The sequence below is a fragment of the Sinocyclocheilus anshuiensis genome, unplaced genomic scaffold, assembly GCF_001515605.1.
Source record: "Sinocyclocheilus anshuiensis isolate Anshui unplaced genomic scaffold, SAMN03320099.WGS_v1.1 scaffold2749, whole genome shotgun sequence".
Taxonomy (NCBI): Eukaryota; Metazoa; Chordata; class Actinopteri; order Cypriniformes; family Cyprinidae; genus Sinocyclocheilus; species Sinocyclocheilus anshuiensis.
Genome location: NW_015554047.1, coordinates 302,272 through 319,479, shown reverse-complemented (window position 1 = coordinate 319,479; position 17,208 = coordinate 302,272). Strand labels below are relative to the sequence as shown.

At 42.0% G+C, this 17,208-nt stretch overlaps 2 protein-coding genes across 2 annotated transcripts in view; both read left to right on the top strand.

Annotated features, from left to right (window-relative positions):
• Positions 1-604: 604 nt before the first annotated feature.
• On the top strand, positions 605-15,599 carry galnt10 (UDP-N-acetyl-alpha-D-galactosamine:polypeptide N-acetylgalactosaminyltransferase 10 (GalNAc-T10)). The gene is made up of 12 exons (XM_016460334.1): positions 605-831; positions 4,132-4,222; positions 4,300-4,438; positions 6,323-6,489; positions 8,257-8,442; positions 8,582-8,721; positions 9,686-9,838; positions 10,862-10,969; positions 11,998-12,219; positions 12,874-12,990; positions 13,146-13,295; positions 14,078-15,599. The coding sequence occupies exons 1-12, from the start codon at positions 685-687 to the stop codon at positions 14,243-14,245; spliced, it is 1,788 nt and encodes a 595-aa protein (XP_016315820.1). The 5' UTR covers positions 605-684; the 3' UTR covers positions 14,246-15,599.
• Positions 15,600-17,093: 1,494 nt separating this feature from the next.
• The window catches only part of sap30l (sap30-like), a 3,958-nt gene continuing 3,843 nt past the window's right edge, over positions 17,094-17,208 (top strand). Inside the window, exon 1 of the mRNA XM_016460305.1 lies at positions 17,094-17,099. Coding sequence (XP_016315791.1) covers positions 17,094-17,099 — 6 coding nt within the window. The remainder of the gene's footprint in view (positions 17,100-17,208) is intronic.

Here is a 17,208-nt window from a genome sequence, read left to right as displayed (position 1 = left end):
GTTTTTCAACTAATCATGAGGTGTTTGAAGCCATCAGGATTGAGTGGAACAACACTGACTCTGACATGACTTCAAGATGTAACGAAGGCTGTCCCGTACCGTACAGAATTATTTCATCTACAGTATTTGTGTAATTCTTGCTAATTTAGCTGATTTCTGGTTATTATAGTGAAATATGCACAGTAGAGTGTGTATGGTGTGTGGCCCAGGCTTCACTAGAGGGAGCTCATCTGCAGCTTTACATTCTTTAGGAAGGATATAATCATACAAATCCAGTAATTTCTTTAATACTTTATCATTTATCACATGGTATAGTATTCTGTGAGTTGTTGATGGCTACTCTTCAAACCACATTTATTTCAGAATTGCAGAAGTTTGGTCAAGCTTGCCTAAGTGTTCATGCTTCTAATGATTTTGTTAACATAAGCTCTTTTCCTCTGGTTATCTGTAACTGCTTCTTTTTAGAGAACTTCCGGAGATTCCGGACAAATAAGCGTGCATGTTGTATTTTTAAAGTCCTTTGAAGTGAACGTGGTGCTGAACGGTCTCCCCGCTCGCGAGATGAAGTGGTTCAGTCCAGGATCGCGGAAGTTCTGACGAGAGAGAGAGAGAGAGAGAGAGAGAGAGAGGTTAGTGTGTGTGGATACATGTAACGACACAGAAGCGCCACGCAGAGACTCGGAGATGCGGCGGAAGCAGAAGAGGCTGCTGCAGGTCGCGCTGCTGCTGCTGCTGGTGTTTCTGTTGCTGCCGAGCGTCGGCTTGTGGTCCGCGTCTCTGGAGCGAATGTTGGACAGCTCTGCGGACGCCGCCGGACTCTCGCACCTACAGGTACGACAGCGTTCATACTCTCTGAGTCTACAACATCGCAGCAGAAACTCTTAACTCGCTCGTATATGGCAGTGTTACGTGGCTAGGAGAGTCTTTGACTTCAAGTTCCGCCGGAACGTCAGATGAGGAACGCGACGCTTTATCGCGCTGTAGACGGGCGTATCAACGCGCTGGTAAACTATTGGTTGATCAGTTATTATATGGTTCTTTTGAACAAAGTTCACAGACCGATAACAAATTGACTTTAGACGTCTATGATGTGTAATTCTGTCATGTACATTAAAACACTTAGACCTACTAGTACAGTATTTTTCACGTTCAGATAAAACAAACATTAAACTTGTTCATATGGTTCTTGGGTTAAATAGAATTATCAATATTAACATGAACATTAAGTATGAAAACTAAAGAAAAGCATAAATCAGCTCTCTCAATGGTTGTTTAGCACTACTGTCTGCTTTAGAGGAATATTGATTATTTTTCAGATAGTACTTTAATCACTTCTTTAGATTTGAGCATAACAACAAATAAAGCCATTCATTTGATTTTGGGGAAAAATAAATCAATAAATAAAACCACACAACTAGATTATTTTTTGTTTACTTGATTGTGTTGTAATGAACCTGTCATAAAAAGAATTAGCATTGTGAGGCCATTTCTTTTAGGAAATTTGAATGAATTTTACAATGACAGTTTTTGATTTATGAGTAAAGCAATCGTTTACACAAAAATGTGACTTGCAGTATCTTTTTCCTTATTTCTGAGTGAATACCTGATTGAGTTAATTGAGTACAGCACGTCAGAAGTGATGTGGAAATATCAGTGTGTCCGTCAGCTGAGGTTGTGTCTCTGGCCATAAAGCATCCCAGCGCGTCTTCTGATCTTCATCTCTGTCTCCTCTTCATCAGTAGCTGGATGGGATGATGTGTGATGGGATATAATGCTTGTTATGCGACCCTGAGTTTGCAGAAAGGCATTATTTAAAAGAAATCATTCTTATTATTAAAGTACAATAGGGCTGCAATAATTCTTCGATCTTATGTGAGTATTTTATTTCAGTAAAGTGTAAAACTGTTGGCGCCCTCTGCTGGCTTGTGTTATTATGTGTAATGTAGTTTAGCGCTACAGTTTTGTTCAATAAAATCATATAATTACTTGCGTTTGATACTTTATTTGAACTAATTATTATTGCCTCGTTGCTATTATATATGTATTTTAAGTCATTTTAAACGCTATTCTTCGCTTATGTCTGTTTTTATTACAACAACAAAATTAATTATATCGGATCAAAGCGTAAACAACCTAGACAATGTTTCCGCGTGGTGCAGCTGAACAGCATACGTTGTTTACGTTCAGTGCTATTTTGGGACACCATGAATATGAACAAAAATGGCTTTTAACATACTATCTCTGTATTTAAAAATATATTTAGTTACCACTTGTAGTACACTTCAACCCATCTTTCATACACTTGTCACTAGTGTACTACAAGTGGTGACTAAATACATTTTTAAATACAGAGATAGTATGTTAAAAGCGCATTTTAGTTCATATTCATGGTGTCCCAAAATTGCACAGTTGATCTTAAGTTTATCTTAAGCAGTACTAAAGAATTATGTTTAGTATATTAAGTATAAAATTAGTGTGTGGAAATAGAGCACTTTAACTCTTTCCCCGCCAGCGTTTTTGAAAAAAGTTGCCAGCCACCGCCAGTGTTTTTGCTGATTTTCACTCAAATTTCATAGCCCCCTGAATATTTTTTTGTATGAATATCTGAACATGCAATACATCAAAATAAAGATCAGACCCTCTACTTTCAAACAAAAAAAATCTGTTTTATTCTAGCTTCAAGCATTTTTTTATCAACACTTGAATGTAGGTAAGTTTCATAAAATCAGCAACATTTTGAGCAAAAAGCTGAGAAAAGCGCATTTTTTTTGTCTGGATCATATTCAGTAATATTATCAAAGCAAAGATGCAGTAGATGGCTTCCATCAGCACTCCCAAAGCTTGCACAGGCCTTTAACACTTTCTGGATCCACATTTCACATTAGGCAGTTTTTATTTATATGCGGTTAGTGTTGATGATCTTGTTATTTTTCATATGCATATGCTTACATATGAGATCGCTCGTTTCTGCGTCTTCCTGGTCTGTGTTTTTGATCAGCACTTTCCACACTCATTCAGGAGATGCATAATAGCGCCCCCTAGCGTATAACAGCGAAAACACAGAAACCTGGAAAATTGCGTGTTTGGCAGGGAAAGAGTTAAGTACATTATAGAAGTGTACTTTTTTTTTAAACCTGGGAGACATCAGCAGTCCGATCTGTAAAGTAGTGTGTACAGTCAAATACGTACGGTGCTGTGGAAGGCTTATCATCTTACATAGGTGAAGCCCATATGGGTTTGGAATGACATGAGGATTATAAATATAATATATATGCTCCTGTAGTGCTGCTGGTGTTCATAGGGAAGGCTGTGCGTGGTGTTGTTGAAAGGCGGTGTTGTTCAGGCTCTCGGCTGGCTCTGGTCCAGGCCGCTGGTCTGATAGCGCCTCTGTTTCCCGAGCTTCAGCAGGTGCATCCATCCCTCACACACATTCACTGTCAGCGTCGCTTCACCCACACACACTATTACACCTGGAAGAACCGTTTCATGTCACCTCGTGCACACAAACAGCTTTTCCGTTCCAGATCATTCACTCCTCCAATTTACCACACTGCTCTGCTTCACAGCCAAGGTTTTGGGACGTGCTTGTTTTTAAAAGAGGTGTGGCTGTGAACAGTGTTTGGATTTAAAAATCAGATACGCAGCAGAAAACTGCGTCCCAATTCACCTACTTACACTAACGCCCTGGCCTGAAGTATGTTCTCTTTTTGCGAAGAAAGCATAGATCCTTTTGAGTGTGTAGAAGAAGCTTTGGGACAAACTACCAGCTCAGAAAGTCCTGTCACAGAACGAGAGAGGATTCATGACCCTTTACAGCTCCACTGATGAATCATCATACTTCAACAGAACAGAAATAGCAAATCAGACATCATTTTCAGTCTTGCTAAGCGTTTCATACAGACTCTTTATACAGGTAACATAGATCTAACAACTGGCCCTAACTACAAAGTAGCATAGTTTCATTCATTCATCCTCGGTTCTGGTGTTTTGTAAAAGGTGGTTTGTTTGGTTCCATGTTTAGACACAAGGGTTGTTCTTTCTCTCCATCCTCTTGTACTTTCTTCACAACTATTGCATTACTAAGACTAGCACACAGTCTTCCTCATAACATCACATGCTTTGTGTTTTCAGAGAATAAACAGACACAAAGTGGAGAACGACGGCGTTCGGAAGAAGGACTGGCATGACTATGCACTGATGAAGAGTGAAGCAGCATGTTCAGGTGCGTCACGTGATGCATGAAGTGTGATAGAGCTGGACTGCAGATGAGTGTGATGGTGAATCTGTGGTGTGTTGAAGGTGTCGGTGAGCAGGGCAGGCCGTATCCGCTGACCGACTCGGACCGTGTGGACCAGGCCTACAGGGAGAATGGATTCAACATATTCGTCAGCAATCGCATCGCCCTCAACAGATCCCTGCCTGACATCAGACACCCGAAGTGAGCCGCTCTCGTCTTCCACTTCAATCTAAACCTCTGCAGCACATGTCTGTCACGATTCCTGCAGTCTCCACGCATTACTGTACATCAGCAGCAGATACTCTGCTTGAGTTACTGTGTAGAGCACAACAGGAGTACACTACAACAGGCCAACAATGTCTTTGCTCTATGTGACCCTGGAGCACAAAACCAGTCATAAGGGTCAGTTTTTGAAAAGATTTGAATAAATAAGCTTTCCATTGATGTATGGTTTGTTAGGATAGGACAATATTTGGTCGAGATACAACTATTTGAAAATCTGGAATCTGAGGGTGCAAAAAAATCTAAATATTGAGAAAATCATCTTTAAAGTTGTTCAAATGAAGTTCTTAGCAATGCATATTAATAATCAAAAATTAAGTTTTGATATATTTACGGTAAGAAATGTACAAAATATCTTCATGGAACATGATCTTTACTTAATATCCTAATGATTTTTGGCATAAAAGAAAAATGTATCATTTTGACCCATACAATGTATTGTTGGCTATTGCTACAAATATACCCCAGCGACTTAAGACTGCTTTTGTACTCCAGGGTCACATATATATTTATATTGAAAAACATAGCGGCCTGGAGAAGTCTTGAACATTTCTGTTGTCAGTATACATTTAAGTCATGCTCCGCTCTAAAATATTAAACTGTTGTAAAAGTGGTTTGGTGGGTATCTCTCGAGTCCCAGCCGAGTTTGTCGATGTGGGTTTGCTCTGGTTTCACTGCAGGACAGGTGACACTAAACTGCCCTGTTAGTGTTTGTTAGTCCTGCGATGGACTGCTCTCTGTCTAGGCTACAGTCCAGCAGCAAAAGTTAAACAAAAACAAGGAAGGCAAAATTGGTTCTGGAGCCTGCAGCACAAAAGCAGTCATAAGCAGCACAGGTATATTTGTAGCAATAGCCAACAATACATAGATTTTTCTTTTATGCCAAAAATCATTAGGATATTAAGTAAAGATCATGTTCCATGAAGATATTTTGTAAATTTCCTACCGTAAATATATCAAAACTTAATTTTTGATTAGTAATATGCATTGCTAAGAACTTCATTTGAACAACTTTAAAGATGATTTTCTCAATATTTAGATTTTTTTGCACCCTCAGATTCCAGATTTTCAAATAGTTGTATCTCGACCAAATATTGTCCTATCCTAACAAACCATACATCAATGGAAAGCTTATTTATTCAGCTTTCAGCTGATGATGATGTATAAATCTCAATTTCAAAAAATGTACCCTTATGACTGGTTTTGTGCTCCAGGGTCACATTTATTTGGAAACCAGCATTCTTCTATTTAGGTTGTAATAGTGAACGGTTGCAGGCTGCGGTTGCTGTGAGACGTCTGATGTGTGTCATGTTTGACTTGTCAACTACGATTCCGGTTCCACGTCTAAATATATTTACACAGTAGTGAACAAACCAGTTTAACCAGACAGTGAGTGAAGGGTTGGGAAAAGAGAGCTGGCAGCATTTTTGATGACCAGGGCCCTTGTTCTTCGTGCCTCACCTCCATAGATGTTGAGTCCTCCCCAATCACTACAAATGGCTCAAATTATCCAAAAAATGTAATATTCTTGATGCTTTTGAAGTTTTAGGCTGGCCTGCGTCAGTCTAACAGCGCTCGTCAATGTGAGAATGAATGTGACTGATGTTTTTAATTAGACTGTCGTCACACGTGATCACAGTGTGCTATAGATTTAATGCAGAGGTTTGTATCTTTTATATCAGTAACTTAAGTGTGGCAATAATTGAAAATAGTTCCAAAGGAAAGCATAGCATCAAGCTGTGACTGTATGTCCGTCATGAGTGTGTGTGTCACCCTGAATGCAGTTGTGTTTGTGTGTCGCAGCTGTAAGACGAAGCTGTACACAGAAGATCTTCCCAACACCAGCATCATCATCCCCTTCCATAACGAGGGCTGGTCGTCTCTGCTGCGCACCGTTCACAGCATCCTCAACCGCTCGCCACCGCAGCTCATTGCCGAGATCATCCTTGTGGACGACTTCAGCGACAAAGGTACGAGTCGCTCCGCGTCCAACAGCGCTTCATTCAGTGAGAGTGAGTCTGAACAGCGCATGTGCATGAGGATCATCATCAGAAATATGATGTTTCCGGGCTGTATGTCAGTCTTAACCTGTCATCTCGTGTAAGTCAGCCAGCATATTTGATTTGTGTGACAGATTGTGAGCTGCTGTTTCTGGGATGATCCTGGTTTGTCCCTGCATCTGTACTGCGTCACATGTTTGCATAAGCGTCAGATTATGACAGCCATAATCCTCTCTCCATGAGTCCGCTTATGAAGGCTGTCTCTTGTTTTAATCAAGCATGAAAACACATTTCAGTATTTGGGTTTCTTCTCACTCGTCCACACTATATTCGTGTCTGGATCTGATGCAGGGTCCCATCACTGAAGTCAGGACCGGCCCGGACAAACACTGAAACACTGGCACCACAAATACTGCAGAAAAACTACATTTATTTATAACATAGAAATATGGACTGAATCATCTGTGAAGATAGCACATTTGATGAATAACATGTTTGTATATACAGTATTAAGGCTGGGTATGTCAGCTGTGACTCAAAGACATCACAATGCATCACAATATATCACAATATATCACTATGCATTACAATATATCACAATGCATCACAATATATCACAATGCATCACAATATATCTCAATGCATCATAATATATCACAATACATCACAATATATCACTATGCATCATAATATAGCACAATATATCACTATGCATCATAATATATCACAATATATCACTATGAATTACAATATATCACAATGCATCACAATATATTACAATACATCAGAATATATCACTATGCATCACAATATATCACAATACATCACAATATATCTCAATGCATCATAACATATCACAATACATCACAATATATCACTATGCATCATAATATATCACAATATATCACTATGAATTACAATATATCACAATGCATCACAATATATTACAATACATCAGAATATATCACTATGCATCACAATATATCACAATACATCACAATATATCTCAATGCATCATAACATATCACAATACATCACAATATATCACTATGCATCATAATATATCACAATATATCACTATGCATTACAATATATCACAATGCATCACAATATATTACAATGCATCAGAATATATCTCAATTCATCACAATATATCACTATGCATCACGATATATTACAATACATCACAATATATCTCAATGCATCACAATATATCACAATGCATCACAATATATCACAAATCAAATTCACACAAATTCATCCAAGCCACTTTTCGGGATTCCTTTAGTCAAATGATTGCCTCAAAATGAGCAAAATATTGTGCTGTATCTGACTGAAATAAATTATATAAGAATCATGAAAGAGACTAACTCAATCACAGCTTATGTTTTATGATCGAATCACATCTGAAGTGTTTTCATCGGTGGATTCAACATTGAGAAAGGAAGAGGGTTCAATAGTTTAAGCTCTATCGACAGTCTTCAAAGGTCACACGATGGTTTTATTTGAGGAACAGAATTTGTGCCACACATTTCAGTTTGCTGCATCTCGATGGTTCACGTGAGAAGCGACAGTATCCAGCGCTGTAATGTCACACAGGAATGAAGCTGCTGAAGAATAAAAGCCAACAATTGTGTGATTTCCCTGTTTAATACTGTAAAGCTGCTTTGACACATTCTGCATTGGAAAAAGCGCTGTATAAATAATGGTGACTTGACTTGACTCTGTGTCCTCTAGAGCATCTGAAGGCTCCTCTGGAGGAGTACATGGTGCAGCTGCCGAAGGTTCGAATCCTGCGCGCTAAGAAGCGTGAGGGTCTGATCAGGACCAGACTGCTGGGCGCCGCGGCTGCGAAGGGTCAGGTCATCACGTTCCTGGACTCACACTGCGAGGCCAATGTCAACTGGCTGCCGCCGTTACTGGGTGAGAGCATTAACATCAACACTGTTATTACCGTGAAGATGCTCTGAAGCAGTCTGCACTGCATAAAGCGCTGTAGAAATGAAGGAGACCTTCAGCTCCTGAAGCTGTTATTTGATGGCAGTGAATGATTGGTTTTCAGATCGCATCGCAGAGAACCGGAAAACGATCGTGTGTCCGATGATTGATGTGATCGACCACGATAACTTCGGCTACGAGACACAGGCCGGCGATGCGATGCGAGGGGCTTTCGACTGGGAGATGTACTACAAATTTTTACTTGTCTAGAAAATCCTTCTTGATTTAAGAATTTTTAGATATTTTGGCTGGAAACAAGACAAAAGGTCTAAGCTGGAAAAGCATTTTTTGCAGTGTGTGTGAGTGAGAGTGTGTGTCTGTGTGTGTGAGAGTGTGTGTGTGAGTGAGAGTGTGTGTGTCTGTGTGAGTGAGTGAGTGCGTGTGTGAGTGTGTGCACTGCAAAAAATGCTTTTCTAGGTGTGTGTGTGTGTGTGTGTGAGAGAGAGTGTGAGTGAGTGAGTGCGTGTGTGTGTGTTACTGCATGCTGTTTTTTTCCCCATAAAACACTTTATTTCTGACATTCTGGAGGGAAGATGTTTTGAATATTCACACTTCACTTCCTGCATCGAGCAATCGTGTCGTTATCTGATACGTTTAATTGACACGTGGCCACGTAACTGTGTCTCATCCAAACCGATATAAATCCAGTCATTGATATCCACGCTATACACACATTCAGTGGAGCCGACTTCACAAACTCAGCAGCAGATGTTACATGTGTCATTCCGGCTCTAGCACTCATAGTGTCGTTTAAGAGATCTGGTTTGTTTGTGTGAGGCGTGTGTTACAGTAGCGCTGTGCATCTGGCTAGCAGTAAAACACGCTCACACTTTTATTTATTGCTCTTAGGGAGAGGAAAATATACATCTGTGGCTTGAGCAAGCAGATCCGTCTGTGGAGGGTATTTACAGCAGTCAGTGAAAACACACGAGTGAACAGGCTCTCTGGGATTATTATGACCCCACTGACTTTCATCGTATAAAGAAAAACATTCATAATCTTCTTTTGTGCTCTGCAGAAGACAGAAAGTGACACATAGATATATGAAAATGTAAATAACTACATGCATTTACTACTTTTGTGCCAAATACTACATTGATTTGAAGTACTGAAGTGATCGGCTCATTAAAGGTGTATTTCTGTAATCTGTGTTTCTCTGTGGTGTTAGTTTAGTTTGAGCCGTGTTTCTGTCTCCTCGGTAAGGTCTCCTGTGATGGCAGGCGGTCTCTTCGCTGTGGACAGGAAGTGGTTCTGGGAGCTGGGAGGATATGACACGGGTCTGGAGATCTGGGGAGGAGAGCAGTACGAGATCTCCTTCAAGGTGGTGGTTATGATATAAACCTGCTTACACTCGCCATCAGCACACGATCACTGCGCAAATACATCTGATACTGGTATGACTTACACCGGCAACAGTTGCTGTGTCATTATCCTGGGCAATACAGTAGCCTTAATTAATGTATAGACGTCGATGCACATTAAGCTTTGCTGCTTTTCATTTCAAGCTGTTGCTGTGATAACGAACAACAACAGAAAAAAAACCTTGCATCTGAGACGGAGAATAAAACCAGCGACCGTGTGCATTATATTTCTGTTGATTCAGATCATGTATATTAACATATGTGACCCTGGACAGCAAAACGAAATTGAGATGTATACATCAAACAAGCTTTCCATTGATGTATGGTTTGTTCGGTACTAAATTAGTTGTAATCGTTTAATCACCACCACAGCGTCTTGTCTCCATTGGCAACACGCACGATTTGTGGCGATTGCAAGTGACTTCGTAATTTAGTTTCTTTTTTCTTGTCTTCACCACCTGGCTACTGTTGTAAAATGTTGAGAGATTCAAACAAAAAGTAATCAATAAATAGAACAAAATAAAAAATAAAAAAGACTGCAAGTGACGTCGCTAGCGGAAGTGCAAGTGTCTGAGAGTGCAAGCGCCAGCTGCAGCCAGACCCTTCTCCAAATATCCCCCAGCGACTTAAGACTGCTTTTGTGCTGCAGGGTCACACATATCTCAGTCTGCATTCACAGTAAAGTCAGATACAGCGACCCCTAGTGGTTTCAGGAAAACACGCTCTATTTCCAAGATGTGTGTCACAGTTTAGCAGTGCTTCACAGTGATCATTATTGACTGTTTCTGCTCACATCTGATGCCGTGACATATGTTTAGAAACACATTCAGTCATATTTAATCTCCAATCATACACATAATTACTCTGTGTACAACTAAACTGCAAAAGCAGAAGCACGCAGTTTGTCTGATCTGAGTCTGCTGTCTGTAGTACTCGTGTGTTTTCCTTCATTCGTCTGAAAGCCTGTTCTCTTGCTCTCTGAGGTGTGGATGTGTGGCGGTCGTATGGAGGACGTTCCCTGCTCTCGAGTCGGTCACATCTATAGGAAATACATGCCCTATAAAGTGCCAGGCGGAGTGAGTCTCGCCAGGGTGAGTTTGAGCATCAGATCCGGGTCACGCTGAGATCTGACCCCGGTTTGTTTCACGGGCCAGAATCTGTTGAAATATATTCTGATCATTTCTGCAGCTAAAGCAGTGCAGATCTGGGGTGTGTCTCAGACAGAAAGCTGCGTCTGTAAAGAGTCCTCAGCATTACACACTAGAACGAGACGCTAGGCTGGTTTCTGGTGTAGGGCTATAGCCAAGCCGTTAAAATTAGACCACACATTGCCTCGATTTCGCCAGGTGGGCTAAAAGCAGACTACACGTAGCCCGTTCAATTTAGAGCTATATCGTGGCTACATATAGACCATGTCATGAAATGACACGTATATCTTTGTAGATATTATTGACACTGCGAACATGATGGGATATCAACCATCTCATGCGCTGCCTGGCCAAAAACTACAGTGAATCAGGTTTGACTATAAGTGGGGTACAGATAGCCACTCTGACTACGAACTAAATCGTGGCTACGCTCAGGCTACGTATTGAACATGTCAAAGAAATGAAACCAAACACCCTGTAAACGCTGTTGACTTTGCTTACATGATGGAATATCATACATCTCACAAGTTATTTTGCCAAAAAACGACATGAAACCAAATTCAAGGTTATTTGGGCTAGAAGTGGGTTACAAATAGCCGGACTATATCGGGTCTATACTTAACCGAGACGTTGAAATGACGGCTATTGCTTGCTGGAGATGCAGTTCAGTGAATGACAGCCGTCTGCATCTCCAGTGCTTTACATTGTGTGTAGTTTAGCATCACGTGATCAAGAAATGCCCTCATCTCCAAAATCCTGTTTGTCTTTTGAAGTTTGATGAATTAGGATAAGCTCAGCGCTGATTCATTTTCTGCTAATTCTTTTTTTGTGAATTGGTATGTGTGCAAAGGATTGTTGGTGATTCAAAATAGTGAGGGATGTGAAAGGAAGGCCTAGTTTGCTGACGCAGCTTTAGGCCTGAGACTGAGTAACACATGTATGAAAGCGTGTGATCCGCCGCTGTGTTGCAGAATCTGAAGCGTGTGGCTGAAGTGTGGATGGACGAGTATGCAGAGTTTATCTACCAGCGGCGGCCGGAGTACCGGCACCTGTCCGCCGGAGACGTGTCCACGCAGAAGCAGCTGAGGAGCCGGCTGAGCTGCAGGAGCTTCCGCTGGTTCATGACGGAGGTGGCCTGGGATCTGGCCAAACACTATCCTCCGGTGGAGCCTCCGGCCGCTGCGTGGGGAGAGGTGAGGAGCTACACTAGTCTACAGTTACAGCTAGGACACAACAGAGCGCTCTGAACGTGTTTAAAGATGAAGTCTTCAGCTCGGGACACAGCAAGCCAAAGTCTGTTGGGTTACACTCATACATTCAACATGTGAGTTTAGTGCACGGGTCAGTGCAGGAGAATACAAGTGAAAGTGATGTAAACTAGTAACTAAATGAAGGCGGCTCAGACAGAAGGCTGTTCTAATGTTGCGTGATCTTTCCCAAGCATCCCGATATGAGAATGTTTTCATAACAACATGGGCCGCTTAAAATTGAAGAAAGTTATCAACGTTACTGATGTTCAAAATAGTGAGCAAGCGCTGCTTTGTTTACGCTTCGTATATCTTGAATATCCTTATTTCGGTTTCTCCTTTAGAATGATGAATATTTACTATTGAGATCTGCTGATGTAGAGAGTTCATTCCTCTCACACAGGCACACAACATGTGTTAGTTTCAAACCTTTGTCTTAACACGCGCGTGTGTGTCTCTCTCTGTGTGTGTGTGTGTGTGTGTGTGTGTGTGTGTGTCTCTGTGTGTGTGTCTGTGTGTATGCGTGCATGCGTGTGTGTTTGTCTGCGTGTGCGTGTGTGTGTGTGTGTGTCTGTGTCTGTGTGCGTGCGTGTGTTTCAGCTGCGTAACGTCGGCTCCGGTCTCTGCATGGAGAGCAAACACTTCTCCTCTGGCTCCCCGATGCGTCTGGAGAAGTGTCTGAAGGGACGAGGCGAGTCGACCTGGAGTCACGGTCAGGTGAGAGATTTAGATCCGTTCCCAGAGAATTGTGTGTCTGAAGCTACAGGTAGATTCTGTGTTTCTCAGTGCATTATCTGGGTGATGTCTGACTGCGTAATGAAGGTACAGAATATGCAGTGTTGCTGAATGCTGTAATGCAGTATGTTGTGCAGGTCTTTACGTTCGGATGGAGAGAAGACATACGGGTGGGAGACCCGCTGCACACTAAGAAGGTCTGCTTCGACGCCGTGTCTCACAACAGCCCCGTGACGCTCTACGACTGCCACGGGATGAAGGGGAACCAGCTGTGGGCCTACAGGAAGGTACTGAGCTCATCTGCCCAGAGATCAAACATTACAAACATTAGTCACAGTAAATGCTTCTGTCAGCTGAGTTTATTATTCCAAGTTTATTTTGAACTTCCTGCCCACTTCCCCGCCAGCCACGCCCACATCACAACATCCAATCAACAACCGATGCTCTGACCCAAGTCCCGCCCTACAAATAGAGATAGTTTAATAAATAGGGTGACCATACGGGATGCACCCTTGCCAGGATTTCTGTATTGCCTAAAATATGCAGGTTTTGTCTGTTAGCACTGTGCAGGTCGATCGTTGTATGACATTATTTCACGAGAGCTATGGAGAGCAGAGCAGACGGCTGCTTGCGGTACTTTGGTGTCATACAATGATCGGTGTGCAGCGAAGAACAAACACATGCGTGTATTTGCATCGCTTTGATCGCTCTCACGCACCACGATTGGTCAATTATGTACAATACCTGCATGTTATTGGTCAAACTACTTTGGATGTTTTAGGCAATATACAACCCCTGGCCAGGACGCGTCCCGTATAAATGTCACACATGGCCACCCTATTAATAAAAGCAGTCAGAAGAGAAAACCATGTCAGATTTACTTTACTTTAGAGATTAGAACCAGCCTCACCCTCATCAGCAAACAAAACTGTGCCTGATTGTTGTCATGTGCAGGTATAAACTGTGATGTGTGTGCGTGTGTGTGTCTGTGTGTGTGTGTGTCTCTCTCTGTGTGTGTGTGTCTCTCTCTCTCTCTCTGTGTGTGTGTGTGTGTGTGTGTGTGTGGCAGGATAAGAGCCTCTATCACCCCATCAGTAACAGCTGTGTTGACTCTGATGCTGCACAGAAGCGGATCTTCATGAACTCCTGCGATCCCTCGTCTCTCAGCCAGCGGTGGCTCTTCCAGAACACCAACGCCACGGTCTTAGACTCCTTCAACAGCAATCTCAACGAGTGACGCTGCAGCCGTGAACACGCCAGAGATGCAGCTCCTGTGCCTTTACTGAACTGATCGTCTGAAACAGCTGCGCTCTGTCCTTCTGTCCACACTCCCTTCATCATCATCATCATCATCATCACCAGCAGCAGTCTTTGACTCAGACTCTCCAGACTTCGCTGTGTGTCTGAGGAGAATCTCAGAGATGAGTTGTGATTGTGCATCTGTTCATTCATCTTCCCGTCTCTGACTCTTGTGTGCGGTTCACAGACGTCACAGCCGTCGGGTGTCTTGCAAACTCTGTCAGATCTTCCTACAGAAACGCCGGTCTGATGCTGTCCCTCGTAAACACTGACAGCGTTATTTATTTGACTGCTCCATTCCACAGATTCATTGGGTTCATCATGAATGATGAAACGGCAGCCTTTACTGAGTGCTGTTTTTTAAAACTTGATTTAATTATCCAACTTCTCTTGTTTTTTCATTTTAGAGGACATGATATTTTAATACAAAGACCCTGTTGGCTAAAATCATGCCATCATTCAGAAGCTGTTATATTCTGTTCGGTTTGTCCGTGGGGAAATCTCAAATAATCAATCCTGTTATGATTTTGTACTGTACACCAGCATGCAGTTGATTAAGAATTACTTTAAAACTCTCACAGCAGAAGACTCGACTGTGTTCTACTGGATTATGTGATCAGTTGCACTTCATGATGTTTTATTTCCACCGTCTGTCTGTGATTTAACAGCTGTTTCTCAGTAACCGCTCGCACCCAAAGACAGATCCGTGAATGATCTCCAGTTTCTAATGCACTGAATCCAGTCGAAGCACACCGAAGTCTAGTTTTCTACATTCAGAGCGTTTTTACCATTTGAAGACTTTTACAGATTATCTGCCAAGCACTTTGAAATGTTTCTTTGATCCGAAGCTGTGTTAAAGTCGATCTCTCCAGCACTTTCAGACGTTTCTTTGTCCAGAGCCTATTTTCGAGTATTAACGGTTTTGTAATTTCTGTCGATTCTGAAGAATTCATAATGAATTATTGTGTCTGCTGGACCGCTGTGTCAGACACGTGTTTAATACTGGACTCGCTCTTGAGCTGAAATGTTTGGTTTGTTATTGCTTTGATGAATTTCCAGACTGTGTGTGGAATATGATGAGATGATTGACAGCTAATAAGTCTTGGGTTGATGGGGAATGCTAGTATTTTTACACCGGTTTGTCGGTACTGATGCATTAAAATTGTTCTGCCACCATTTAAATTGCTCATCGTAAATTATTAATAATGCACAGAAAAATGTGTAGTCTGTTCTGTTCTGTTATTTTTCTTTTCGTTTTTACCAATAATATTATGCTGTCATAGAAAAACCATTAAATCATTTTCTCCTTTAGTACAAATATTATTGTACAACTGTTCTGGTCTTATTTTAAATAGTTTTGTCTGAATTCAAACTGAGTTTTTATAGCATCTTTAGGAAGCTGTTAAAGATGAAGATTTACTCGCAAGCTTCAGTTTGTGGAGATCTGAAATCATTATTCCATCATTATTCAGATCTGCATCAGCTCGTGTTTGGGAATGGATTCATTCAGTGAACTCATATCGAATGGTATTTTTCAGAAGAAAGCACTTCAGGTGTGTTTTTCTCCAGCAGGCCTTTTGACAACAACAAAAGACGGAAGCACTCTCTCCTTCCTTTTTAAAGTTCCTAACTCATTTATTTCGCTGTTTTATCGAAGTCCAGTTTTATGTTGGGCTGCATGTACTCTGGAGGAGTAGTGACTGCATCAGGTGTCAGGTTTCTAAATGTATGGTTTCAGATGCGGGACACTTTCAGAACACGCGTAGCCCGCCGTGTGTGTGTGTGTGTGTGTGTGTGAGAGAGAGAGAGAGAGTGTGTGAGAGAGAGAGAGAGAGTGTGTGAGAGAGAGAGAGAGAGTGTGTGAGAGAGAGAGAGAGAGTGTGTGAGAGAGAGAGAGAGAGTGTGTGAGAGAGAGAGAGAGAGTGTGTGAGAGAGAGAGAGAGAGTGTGTGAGAGAGAGAGAGAGAGTGTGTGAGAGAGAGAGAGAGAGTGTGTGAGAGAGAGAGAGAGAGTGTGTGAGAGAGAGAGAGAGAGTGTGTGAGAGAGAGAGAGAGAGTGTGTGAGAGAGAGAGAGAGAGTGTGTGAGAGAGAGAGAGAGAGTGTGTGAGAGAGAGAGAGAGAGTGTGTGAGAGAGAGAGAGAGAGTGTGTGAGAGAGAGAGAGAGAGTGTGTGAGAGAGAGAGAGAGAGTGTGTGAGAGAGAGAGAGAGAGTGTGTGAGAGAGAGAGAGAGAGTGTGTGAGAGAGAGAGAGAGAGTGTGTGAGAGAGAGAGAGAGAGTGTGTGAGAGAGAGAGAGAGAGTGTGTGAGAGAGAGAGAGAGAGTGTGTGAGAGAGAGAGAGAGAGTGTGTGAGAGAGAGAGAGAGAGTGTGTGAGAGAGAGAGAGAGAGTGTGTGAGAGAGAGAGAGAGAGTGTGAGAGAGAGAGTGTGTGTGTGTGTGATGAGTGGTGTGTGTGTGTGAGAGTGACTGTGTGTGTGAGTGTGTGAGATGGAGAGAATGAGGAGGTCTGAGCAGCTCATCAGCTCTTTATTTTCTGAGTGTTTTATGCTTGCGATGCTTAAATCTCTGATCTGTAGAGTTGTGTTGTGATACACGCTTCACTGACAGCTTTTGCTTTAAGACTTCTGATTTACTCTGATCTCAGCGCTGTTCACTGTCAGTCACCAGAGTCACCACTACATCATCTGCTGATCCCAGCGACTTAACACTGCTTTTGTGCTGCAGGGACACATATATATGTCTTCACTGGTGGCCTTTCAGAAGTATCTCTGACAGTAATGTCATGAAGTTATGGCTGTTTTGTGCTGCTGGTGTTGTAGTGAATATCTGTGTGTAAATCTGCTGCTGCCACACACTCTCACACATACTCACACACACTCTCACACACACTCACACTCACACTCAC

Coding starts and splice junctions, on each gene's coding strand:
- galnt10 (XM_016460334.1), top strand. CDS start 685: ATGCGGCGGAAGCAGAAGAGGCTGCTGCAGGTCGCGCTGCTGCTGCTG. Junction 832..4,131: donor CCGGACTCTCGCACCTACAG/GTACGACAGCGT, acceptor TTGTGTTTTCAG/AGAATAAACAGACACAAAGT. Junction 10,970..11,997: donor GCGGAGTGAGTCTCGCCAGG/GTGAGTTTGAGC, acceptor GCTGTGTTGCAG/AATCTGAAGCGTGTGGCTGA.